This window comes from Aquila chrysaetos, chromosome 12 (genome assembly GCF_900496995.4).
Source record: "Aquila chrysaetos chrysaetos chromosome 12, bAquChr1.4, whole genome shotgun sequence".
Taxonomy (NCBI): Eukaryota; Metazoa; Chordata; class Aves; order Accipitriformes; family Accipitridae; genus Aquila; species Aquila chrysaetos.
Window position 1 is genome coordinate 34,328,508 of NC_044015.1, and position 13,225 is coordinate 34,341,732.

General features: G+C 40.4%; 1 protein-coding gene across 2 annotated transcripts in view; it reads right to left on the reverse strand.

Moving 5' to 3' along the window:
• The window catches only part of BEND5 (BEN domain containing 5), a 979,469-nt gene that overhangs the window by 199,187 nt on the left and 767,057 nt on the right, over positions 1-13,225 (reverse strand). For both annotated transcript variants that reach the window (XM_030032521.2, XM_030032519.2), the window contains exon 8: positions 4,639-4,753. In XM_030032521.2, the coding sequence (XP_029888381.1) occupies positions 4,639-4,753 (115 nt within the window). The remainder of the gene's footprint in view (positions 1-4,638; positions 4,754-13,225) is intronic.

Below are 13,225 nucleotides of genomic sequence, written 5' to 3' on the forward strand. Positions count from 1 at the left end.
TTGTTAACCCCTCACACAAGCAAGCAGTAAAGATTGTGTTGACTTCAAAAATATCATACCTGACAGTGACACAAGAAAGGATTAGAATCAGTGTGTGCCCTCTTCTCCCCATTCACACAAATTCTTGCAGTCCCTACCATCAAGTTAGAAGGATATTGTAGTGATGACAGTTTAGAACATTTCAGCTAATTCATGGCTTTAATTTACTGAAGGCTGATACTACTACAGCTAATCAACTGAAGGCAACACAGAAACAGCAAGGAACGGGAAACCTTACTGGGTCAGGCAACAAAGCCTTTAGAGAACGGTCAGGATATTTCAACTGTCTTGTCATAGCATTTCTGGGATACCTCAGTGAAGAGCTGCCCAGACTAAGAAACACATCCCTTTTGGTGCCAGTATAGGGTTTCATCTCCGGAAGGTGAGGCTGACAAATTGGAACTAATCTAAGATGGTATGGTACAGTCATCTCGCCCGCAGGGACACATTTCAGCATTCAGCTGCAGAATGCCAGCTTAAGAACAAGCTCTCGATAAAGGAAAGTTCAGGCCAAGCCTGGGGATGCACGACTTTTAAATCAAGAACACATTTTTTTTCTTAGTCTAACCCCACCTCCCTGGGGATGGTAATAAGTTCAGAAGATGATAATGTTATACCGCAAACAGAGAGAGAGAAAAGTCAAGAAATCTCTTCCCAGCACTACTTTTCCTTTATTTCCTAAAACTGTTTCACAGTTTAATCCATCAGAGAGGTTGAGGTTAGTGTTATGGAGAAACTCACAAATATTTTTATTTTTTGCCATGCGCTTTCACAAAGCTAAAGATCAAGTCATGCACCATCCCCAGCAAAAGGGGTCTTTCAATTCAAGTGAGAGCTGAGGACAAGTTACCAGCCAGAACAGAGGGCAAATTATGCTGAAGACTGACTATTTTAGCTAGGTCAACCAACGGCATCTTCTTGGGCAATTTAATTAACAAGCCCATGTGGCATAACATTTTCTACACACTGTAACTGCAAAGCCAGTTCCACTTCGAAGTACAGTAATACCAGGCTTTAAAAACTTCAAGAAAGGGATGAAGCCTGTCTTCCTGTTTTGGGAGAGTTCCTACATCCTTGACCACAGTGAACAGTGGGTACCTCTCATTATCCTGGAAGTTAGAAAGAGCTGGGTATACTCATGTGGCAAGAAAAGGGCTAGGTGAGGGGGCTGGTTTCACTGAAGAAAGAGCACAGTCTACTAGGCTTCTTCACAGAAGGGTATGATGCTAGCAAACCAGCAAACAACAGCTAGCACTGCAAGCAGGAGCAATCCCAATTAGTAATTCAGTACTTTGGCTTGCAGGTGAATTTGCACTCTGAGGGCTCCACTTCTCTGCAGCTAACCCCTCTGACACTTGTACCCAGCCAACTCTGATCTACTGTAGTGGTTTGCCCATGATTTTTCATTTCTCAGCTCTTTTCAGAAAGAAACAGGTGAAAGTAAAAATTAAATATTCTGATTTCTAAACAGTCAGGCAGAAATTTCACTGGAAATAAAGTCTAGTAGAGGTAATTTCACCAACTCTCTTGGTTTATGTACATAAGTAATAGCAATTAAGAGATAGAACCGCTCTATTTCACTATCTCTGAAGAGATTTATGCTCTAAGATTACAATCAAATTGCAACTTTTGTCCATTTATTTTTAAAAAATACTTTTTAAAATTGTGTATAAACATTCTAAAGTAGAGGGGTTGCTAAACCACCCCTTTAAGTCACATAAGGCACCTTGTCTTTTCATTCCTAACTGTATGGGTTCACAAATACACTTCTTAAACTCTTGCATATACTTGAATAAATCAGTAAAGTTTAGCACCCTGTTTCCACGCGTCCTGATACACTGGGCACTGACATTCATTTCCATGACCATTTCTTTTAGAGCCGTCTGAATGTACACGCAACTTATAAACAACCTTCCTCACAGATGTGTCTGTGCCGCGAGCACTTGTGCTTTATAGCTGTGATATTAAACTCACTTGTTGCTGGTTATGAACATTTCACCACAAGAAAGTCCCTTTAGAGTCACAACCCATTTGGTCTGTTCTCTTGAGAACGAGCAACAGTTTAGAGATAACACACAGTTCTTGGCATTATTGTTGCAGATTTGGCTTAAACTCCTAAACCTCAGTTCACAAGCACTCAGAACAAAGGAACAAGGATTTTGGAGAAGAGCACAGGACCCACACCCTCAGGGAAAGTCCTGCACCCCCGAAAATGACAATGAAGAAAATCCCATCAGCCAAATGTAACCATATCCTGGGTAAATGAGTGGTTAGTTCCTGTTTTGATCACAGGAGAACTAGTATATCCCATCCCTTCTATGAGAACTGCTGACATACTCAGGCTTTTAATGGTGCCCACTGCGCCTGGGATTTCAGAGGACAGCAAAGTGCATCCGACAGTATACTTTGCCAATTGTACAAAGCTGTGTACTGAGGGGGTAAAAAAATCTCTCTCACACTGGCAGGAGATCAATTTACAAACTCAAGCATGAGGTTTAATTACCCATTTCATTATCTTAGCTTGCATAGCTCTGAATGTGAACCTTCAATGAACCAAAGAAATAGTCGCTAGCTGCTGCTTTGAGAAAGAGGGAGATAACAGGAAGTAAAAGTTCAAATGCCTAAAACTGCTCTTGCTGCATATAGCACCACAGACCTTGTTTGCAAAAGCAAGAGGATTGTCCCCAGCCAATAGATCTGTGTTATTCCATGCTACGTGGAAGACTTCTGAAAGTCCTATTTATGTGCTAATCTGAACAAAGACCAAAAGAGATGAAACAGACTTATCTAGCCAATCACAGAGAAGCCTCAAAGCTAAATTTTCAAATACTAGCAATTGATCCTTAGAGATTTTTTAAAAATTCATCCAGTAAATTCAAGCAAATAAATTGTGATGTGCTTGTGGATTTTGTATGAGCAGGAAATAAAGTGTTTGCTGTAAATTATTCACTCAGCACTAGTTAACTACAACACCAGCACATTACTAGGCTTTTTAATATTCTTCTCAAGATAATAGGTAGCATTTTGCTTATTACCCTCATTTTTAAGTTATCAGTTACATTAGGCCATTTGTCAATAAAGTGAAGAATTGCAAGAAAATCAAATGCTTTTCCAACTACCTCATTAAAAGTCTCTTTAGTTCAGGAGGGTTGAAAATTCTGCACATCTTGAAAAGCTAATGCAATAGTATACCATCAAGCTCAGCAATTCCAAATGAATTCACATGCCCTTTCATAATATCTGGGTTACCAAAAGGCTTTTCAAGTTATGAGCCATATGCATGTCTGTAAAGCTGCATGCCTCTCAAAAAGTATAAATAATAGTGCAGGAGAAAAACCTACAGGGCAAGTGAATTTATGGGGGAAAATGAAAGCTACTTAATTGCAACTGGAGTTGCCTACGTGCAGGGCACCTGGAACAGAGTAAAAGCAATGTAGTATCAGATTCTAGAGCCATTTTAGGGCTTTATTCCTGTAAGGTGACATAACCATTATGATAAATTCCTAGTGCTGTCAGACACCACTACTGCAGTATTGCTCTCTGGTTTTGGATTTGCCAAGAGTTGAGGGAGTATCAGTGTAGCTGGAAGGAGACCATGTGCCCTTGGACGTTTCACTTATAAAACATGTATATAAGCACTGTTGAAATCACCCATGCAATTCCCTGCTATTTCAGTTTAGTAAGTAGCAAAGCACAGGAGGGCTAAGAAGCGCGTATCAAAACAAAGAGGAGCCAGCAGCACCATTTTCTGCAACTTCTAGCTTCTTCCTCAGTGGTCTCCTCATCCACACAATAACCCAGTCTTATTCTGCTTAGCAATGCAATACCTAATTAGATCAAAGCTCAAGGTAGCCTGGCTACAGAGTGTGTTGTGTTATTTAGTCTTGCGCTGTAAGCAAAACCACATACAGTATATTACATTTCTCAGGGGCTTCTCCAGAGAACTATGTGGTACATGTAATTGCCCCCACAAACAAATCATCAACTAATCAACTGCTTTTCATTATCACCTCCAGCAGCACATTTATTTTGTAAATAAATGCATTAAGAGCTAACAATTTTAGGGAAAACAAAAGATTAGCTGAATACATTCTCAACAGAGGAGGTGGTAAAGTAGTAATTCAAATACTAAAATGAAGCAAAATTAGCATAGGGTGGAATGATTATTCCATTCCATGTATCCCTATCTATTACAGTACAATAATAGACTGAAATCTGTGACTTTAATGGATGATCTGGGTAGTTGAAGGGAACTGTGATTGACTGACACATTTACATAGAGGCTGATGAGCAGCATAATGAATGCATTTATAAAACACAGCTAAGGTCTAACTCTAAGCTGACTTCAACTCCCACACCTAGAGGAGGCTTGCAGAGCAGATACTCTGCTACCTTGGAGAATTGCTCTCTACAGCCTGAAGCAAGCAAAGTTGCCACTGAGTCCCCTTCCTTGATGGCAACTTCAGGAAGCATATGGCCATGAGAACCTCCAATTTAAGAGGAATTAATTGAAACAAGCCATATAAGATTCAGTGACAAAACAGTGCAGGGTGAATAAGGTAGATACAACAATACACAGATTCATACTCCACACCATACCTGTAATTTCCTAGGTATACTCCATCTGGATTGAGCATGGGTGCAATCTTGAAGACCAGGTGGTCTCTCAGTACTTTTGCAATAGGATGCTGGCTCACAAGGAAATCAATTATACCTGAGGAAAAACGAAAGAAGAGTTTGAAGAGGGAGGGTTCTGACATCAATGATTTCCAGATAGCTATCTGAAATTTCACATATAAAAGATTAGAATAATGTCCTGGTTTTGGCTGGCATAGAGTTCATTTTCTTCTTAGTAGCCGGTATAGTGTTACATTTTGGATTCAGTATAAGAAGAATGTTGATAACACACTGATGTTTTCAGTTGTTGCTAAGTTGTGTTTAGACCAAGTCAAGGATTTTTCAGCTTCTCATGCCCAGCCAGCAAGAAGGCTGGAGGGGCACAAGAAGTTGGGAGGGGACACAGCCAGGGCAGCTGACCCCAACTGGCCAAAGGGGTATTCCATACCATGTGACATCATGCCCAGTATATAAACTGGGGACAGCTGGCCAGGGCGAGGCAGATCGCTGCTTGGGAACTAGTTGGGCATTGGTCGGTGAGTGGTGAGCAATTGCATTGTGCATCACTTGTTTTGTATATTCCAAGTCTTTTATTATTATTATTGTCATTTTATTATTGTTATTATTATCACTATTATCTTCTTCCTTTATGTTCTATTAAACTGTTCTTATCTCAGTCCACGAGTTTTCCCGATTCTCTCCCCCAACCCACTGGGTGGGGGGGAAGTGACTGAGCGGCTGCGTGGTGCTTAGTTGCTGGCTGGGGTTAAACCATGACAAGTGATCATTCTTCTTTGTTCCTGGCACTGCTCCTGTTTCCAACAGAATAAACCACATGCAATCACATAGCACCTGCCACCTTCTAAAAACTTCAGAAATAAGAACTTTAAGGATAAATACCTTCGTCCATCCTCATAATGCAAGTACAATATGGCTACATTATCAGACACTGTCAAGTTTCCACAGGGGGAGAAGTTACTGCCCATCAGCTGAGCCACGATAACAAAACATTTCTCCTCCTAAGTGGTGAAATGAAGTAAAACCTATTAGTTTAAGCCTAGCACCTTACATACCCAGCATGCACACGTGGGCACATACTGCAGCTGAGCTCGTGAGTGGCAATTTATTGAGCTGAGGCACCTCAAATTTGTTTGAACAGATGCCCAGACCTATCCTTGACATGAAGACAGAGTTCATATCATCTGCATGTATAAAGAGATATAAAATGCCTCACTAGAACTGGGACAGTTACATAAACACTGTACCAGGCACAGGGAAAATGTGGGATTGATAGACTGGAATTTATAAGGTCAGATTCTTCCCTTACTTTACACCCATAAAAACCAGGAGTAACTCCACCTCATCAGTGAAGCTCCTTTAATGTGGAACTAAGGCAAGCGACAGGGGAACCAGATCCTAAATGCCCTTCCTTCGGGCACAATCACAGCACCAGACCCCGCAGGACCTCCTGCTCTGAGCCTTGTGCTCAGGGAGCGACTAAACATCTCCTTCCTCCAAGGCTGGTGCTGGGGCAGGAGGCAGGCAGTCTGGCAGTTAAATTCATTGCTTATTCCTCCACTGAGTTGGTACTGACAGAAATAGCTTCCAGGGAATGAATGTCGAGATAAATCGAGTTCCTGTGTAATCTCAGGACACCCACAGATAGGTCATGACAATTTGCTATTTATTGTAAGGTCCATCCTGTGAAGTAGGAACCATTTACTAAATTTCCCCAGAATAAATCAATCACTACGCTTTAGTAACAGGATAAAATTAAGCAGAGAAAAATTAAGGCTGATCATCAGTAAAATTTCACTAATGGCAAGTTCTATTAGATTGTGGAATTGTCTCTCTAGGGGAAGAGTGGAATCCCGTCATCAGAAACATTTAACACTGGACAGGGCAAAGCCCTAGGGAACAGATATAACAAGCAACAATTCAGCATAGAAGAGATGGCATGGGCTAACTAGCTGACTTCAAAAAAGCTGACTTTACACCTGATTTTTTGTAATCCAATCAAAATCTTTAAAAACAAACAAGCTAAAAGCCAGGTACATGCCAGGTTAAACACACTTGTTTATAGCTTGGCTGGAAGTTGGGACCAAAATCTCACATTCTGTACAACTCCTTCATTTAGCCTATTTCCTAAGGCCCATTTTGTATTTCAAATACTAACAAATCTGAACCTATGCTGCTGTTGGAATGAATTCTAATTTGCTGAGGCACATGGGGAAAAAATGAGGCTTCTGTAATGTCTAAGGCGATCAAGGTGTAATCGACTCTAAACTTCAGCAACTTTTTCATCTATTAGTGACTAATCCCAAAGAAGAGAAAGTCCCTTTCTGTAACCAGGTCTTCCACTTGAGAAGAGACTAAACCTGAATTTCTGAGGCAAATTAGCATACACATAATTATATTGCTCAGGAAATGTTTCTGCAATTACCTCCTCCCAATGAAGGAAACCGAACATCGATCTGCTTTTTGGCTGGTGTTGTGTCTGTTGTTCATTATACAACAGCAAGAACACAAAGAAACGACAGGGACACAGTTGGATCCTGAATAACCAGGTTTCCTAACTGTATGCAAACATGAAAGGCTTAGCTATGTTAAACTGCTGCTCTAACTGTTTTCTGGCAGTGTCTAAAACATAATCCACAGTACGCACACCTGGAGGGCTCAAAACTACTTAAAGGGATACAATCCCACGCTTAGTCCATGGCTTCTCGAGACACTACGCTGGTTTTAGTTTTAAAGAATTTGCAACTAGACTCAAAACATCACATCAGTTCATGTTTTCTAAAATACTTGGAAGAGTTAACTGTTCAGAAATCAGTATGTCCAGAACATACTTTATCCTAGGTCAGGTATGACCTTTCAAAGCAGCCACAATAAAAGTGGCATAAATATCGCATTGTGTACACAATCGTCGCTTCACCAAAGACCTTGGCGGAACAGTTTTGCCATGAGATCTGGCAGTGCACCAAGTGCCTACTTGTGACAGCTCTTCATACAGCAGGGAGGACCACAAATACCTCAGGGATAACATGACTGCTTTTCATTCAGGAGGTAACACAAGAGCCCAAACTCTCACAACTTTGCTCTGGCTGTAACTGTGCCAGGGAAGAGGCTTGTCCAGGTTCTGTTCATTTTGCTCCTGTTATTGATGCAGCCTCACTCAAAGAGCTTGGCAAAGGTGTCTTGCCAACTAGAAGCTACAGTTTTCAGCTTCACACAGGGAATTATTATTCCCTAACCAAGAACATGCTATGACGTGGAAGGCTGTGTATAAACACGTAATGGGTGAGCCTCTGCTCTGCATGATTCACTGTTGCACCAGGCACACCAGACTAAAGTGAAGAGACTGACGTTGGGCACCCAGCAGCTTGGTGGCAAACGAGACCCAGCATTTACCAATGTACCACAATCTATTAGGGGGTACTGCAGCCAAGTTCACCCAATCCAAAGAGATTTACTGTATTTTCTTCTTAAGGAGACAGTTAATTATATCCGAAGAAGTCCTACCCCATGATAAAAATACAAAGCAAGCGTTAAAAATAACTGACTCACAGAATTATAATCCGGTAGTAAAGGCAGTTCTAAGGAACATAAGAGAAGCATCAGATGAAAGTATACATCTACGTATACAAACCTCACCATAAAATTATTGTAAGCATCCAAACAATCAATACAATTATCAAATAGCTTTGTCTTTCAGAGGAACCCTATAGTCTCTGGATCAATAACGTTTAAAGTAAAAAGACAGATATCAGAGTATTAAAAAAATACCATTGCAGAGAACTTGGTCCTCCAGTTAATAAATCAATACAAACTAAATTTTACAGCTTCTATAATCAGCAAGAGACATATCAGTGTATCTCATTAGGCCGGGGTTAAGAATTTGGCAGCAACCAAATCCCATTTAATATCATTTACTTCAAGGCAGACATGGCAATACAACAGATGCCCTAATTTATTTGTTGATCTTTGTATTAAAATAACAGTTTGCTGGTAAACAGGAAGGGTAATGATGCCAGTCACCCTTGTTAGTGGCTAATAATTGCTTAATTTGTCCACTAATTGACCTGTGCTACTGTTGAAGCACTGGATCGTGTTGCAGGGCATGAAGTAAACAAGGCCACTGTAATGTTACTTTAGAGAATGACTTCTGGAAATAGAACTACTTATTGCTATAAATTTTCTCTTCACAGATGAGCAGATTAATTGGTCTGCCAATTAGTCTGCTATTAAAGAAAAAAAGGGCTGCCCACAGATTGGTTGGATCTTCGAACCACAGCCCCAGTTTGGGTCAAATGAAATAATCCAATCTGAATCAGTCACATCAGCTATGAAAAATAAGACAAGCATTATTTAAAAACAAATCTCTGTGGCTGGAGATCAAGGAAAATAGCCCCATAACTAAGTATTAGCTCTTCAAGTGACTTTAAAATAAAGTGGAGAAACATGATGGAATGGGCCTACTCAGGCACATTACAGTGTGGAAAAGTTGTCCAATTAAAAGAAGCAAAACAATATAGATTATTTTCGTATCAAGCTTTCTGGAAAGTAATTAAAATCATTATTTTTCAAATAATAACATGCAATTATAGATGCTGCCTGGAACCAGAACAGCTCAGAAATCAGCATTCAGCCATGACATAAGAAGAGGCTTATCCATAGTCCACTAAAAATCAACCAAAGTCTTTACATTAACTTCAAGGCGCTTTTCATAGTTGTGAGGGAAAGGAAAAAAAGAATTGGAAACAAGGAAAAGGGAAAACAATACTGACAACTGCAAGTCATTAGATACACAGTCACAATGGCTCCAAAACTCCAGTTTTTAAAGTCTTTCTTGGTGAACACAGCTTCACTGCAACTGTGCTAAATCAGGACCAAATCTCCTCTACTCTGAGTCACTTCTCTATCATTATTCTTTCTCAAAGCTAAACGCACTTTCTCAAATTTCTCTTGCCTTCTGCAGCTCAGCACCTCTCACATACTCCAACACCAGATCCTGTGGCATCTCTCTGCCCTCCCTAATCCAGCTCAAACTATCTACTGGTGCTTCACAAGCAAGTTGATCATTCCCTCTCCCATAACATGTCAAAGCAACCTTCTCTGCTTAGACGATTTCCACTGTTCTGTCTGGATGTTTCCTCAGTCAATCACCTTAAACTCTGTTTAAACTTCCTGCTGTCTCTAACATGACCTCTCCACATTTGCTCTTTCCAAAGAAAAGTCTGTCTTATCCCCTGTTTCTCCATTACCCCATCCTTTCACTCTCAGTCTGACAATATGTTTAATTGTATAACTATATAATGCATTTGCCCTGCTTCTATTACTGAAAATCTAATCACCACAGATCCTAATGCAATATGGCAACTGCTAATGCAAACATATCCTGGACTGTGTCTAGCATATGCCAAGAAGTGATTTATATTTTCAGACCCATTTCCTAACACTGAATAGCTGCTGGTATCCTGCAGTCAGCTCACCATAGCCTGCCGGTTAAAGAGAATGTAACAATTAGGCTCTACACAGCAACAGGATAACAATAATAATTGGAAAACAAATACAAGGGAGTCCTGAATGCTTATGCTTATGTAAAACTACTGAAATGTTCTGCTAAAGGAGACTGAAACCAACGTGAAACACACTATACTTACACTTTTGTGAAGAATAGGAAAGCAAAAATACAGGGGTCGGCTTTTTGGAGAGGTCTTTTAATGTGATGGTGACAAAAAATATCAGATGATAAGGCCAAGCAGCTACAATAGTCTGTCTCCACAGCACAAGTACAGCACAAGCAGTAAACAACAGCAAGACAATACCGTGCCACCATTTGTCTGTGAAGGAACTCTCAACAAAGGGGCCCTTGTCTGTTCAGCCTTTGCCCTTTCTTGTGGGACTGCAGAAAAAAACCAACCCCATAACAACAAAACAAAACATGAAAAAGACAGATGGACACTCTTCTCCATTCCAGCATGGCAGGAAAGGTGTCACACACACTGAACCCTACTCAACGCAGGTCACAGCAGTGCTGTGCCAGGGTTGTCTCTACAGAATGCGCATCTGTGCTTTCAGTTCAGCCCCCAGCACAGGCCAATAGATAGAAATGATCCAATAATATCTTAGCCTGAAGTGTTTCCAATATTCAACACAACAGCAAGAAAAAAAAAAAAAAAAGGCATGTGAATGGTGATAAACGAGCAGAGCTGACTCACAGCAGGGTTATTGACATGATCTAACATCATGCTGTCACTGAAATTATCCCTACAAAAGATCATCGCATAGAGTGATCCATAAGTACAAGATCATTGCAGATGCTGACTCTGCTCCTTCTTACAGGGCTGCTCCTCCTCTTAACATGTAAAAACAGACTGCGAAACTCAACTGGTTTGGTTTTTTTTTTACATTTCTTAGAAACACATTTATTGGGCGGGGGGGCACACAAGGGTACACACATTGATTCTAACATCAATACAGAAGGAATTTATAGATTTGGAATGCTTTATTAATTGGTTTCCTTATCTTTCCAAAGGTCCCTTTGGAATCCATAACAAAACCAAAGTTTATTTCATCAAAATCATAAAAATAATATGGGTGATGAAGGAGCACTGCAAAAGTAAAACAGGCACCTGGTTACAGTGTTAGATGAAGGAATATTTGTTGCCTGAAGTATATCAATCAATGGTTTCCAGTTGCCAAGCCTGACGTATATCTGCATGCATATGCCTCTCTTTAAGTAGTTACTGCAATTAAGCGAGAGCGGGAAGATCCAGAACACTGGCTGTTATTTCATTAACCCCCTCTCTGGCCATCCTCAGTACACACAAAAGCGCGAGGGAATTGCTTGCGCTCAGAGAGGGATGTGACACCATGCGCAAAACCTTAGCGAGTATTCATCAGATCCTACTTTTCAGGTCATCCTCTGCTTCTCCTGTTTCCTCTATGCTGATGCTCAAATTTCATCTAACCTTCCCCCAGGACAGGCTCAGAGGGGGCCTGCACAGGCCTGCGGGTACCACGTGATGAAAAACAATCAAGTTCTTAGAAAATGCAGAGAAGGTAACAATTTTTCCCAGTAGTTCCCATGGACAGGAAGCTTTCAAGGGAGACAACAGCTAAACAACACAATTACCCATGACAAAACACATAGGAGCCAAGCAAAGCAGGTGAGACAGCATTAGGAAGGATGCAGTAGGTCAACCAGATACATTCCTGGTTACGGTTCATCTAAAGTGTACAGAAAGAGGAGGGTTGATTGATTCTCCTGGAATACCAAGCCTTTTGATCGCAGAGCAATTTATCCCCAACTAGACAAGTAAATATTTCAGTGCTAAGTAACATCTCGTTGCTTAGCGTGGTTGGTTAAAAGCACCCCAAAAAGTCTTTAGAAAAAAAAAAAGCTACAGATAAATCCCTGGTGAGTTGTACACATGGCCCTACTTCACCTATTTTTAAAGACATTTTAATCAACTTGAGACAGAAAAGTTGCACACCTAACTTTAAGGATTCAGCTGTGATAAGCAGATTGATTAGGAGCACATCAAGCTATATTATGGCATATTTGTTCTTTTATTTACCATTTACTCACTCATCTATTCTCTGCTGTAACTCTATGTCTCTTCAAAACACAGGATTAAAAGCAAAGGAAATCTCAAATAATGGAATAAAACGAATGTGCAGGAAATGAATGGGTGAATTAGATTACAGCAGATGAAACACTGAGGTCTCAAAAGCAAAATGCAGGGAGTTTATTTAATTTGTTACTCTTTTAAAATGAAAATATGCTCACTGACTTGAATTAGTAATTTCCCTGTTTTAAGATATGTTAGGCCATTACAGCTAGGCCTGTTTCCAGAGCAGTGAAATAAATGGAAAACAGCCAGTCTCCCAGGGAACTCGCTAGCTCACTGCATTTTGCCAGCCCAGTGAAACAGTGCTAATGTCAGCTCCAGAGAAAACCGTGCTTCTGCTGAAGGGGCTGCATGCAAAGGAATTGATAGTGACTAGCAACAAATACTTAAAATGGCAGAGCAAGGCACTGTGGTTTTTAACTCAAGTTTTAATGTGCATGCTAAGCCCAGACAGTAATTGATTTAAAGAACATCTAAAAAATTATTGTTCCTGATCTCTCCCTCCCTCTCTCCTCCAGTTATCATAGGGTTCCACAAATAATTAATCTGGTGTTCAGCATGGCTGAAACACAAATCCATGTGAAGGAAGCAAGAGGTGGGAACATTTCAACTGCTTTCTGGAACACCCAATAAAGTTATAAAAAACCTTCTCAGACTGTTATATGGATACAGGAGGCATTTCTGCCATTACAGCCCCAAATGATATTAAGATTGCAAATTCAATGGAGATTTGGGAATATCTTGCCATAGTAAAATATTCTAGGACTAATGGGTAATAAGATGGACCATATGATGCCACTAGGCAGACCTTCTTGGCCATTTTAATGTGTCTGCTGATTACGAATGAATGGGACAGACTGGGATGGAAAACACCCTGTGAATTTCTTTCATGACATGGATATTCCTTGTTTTCACACAAAGGAGGTACACTC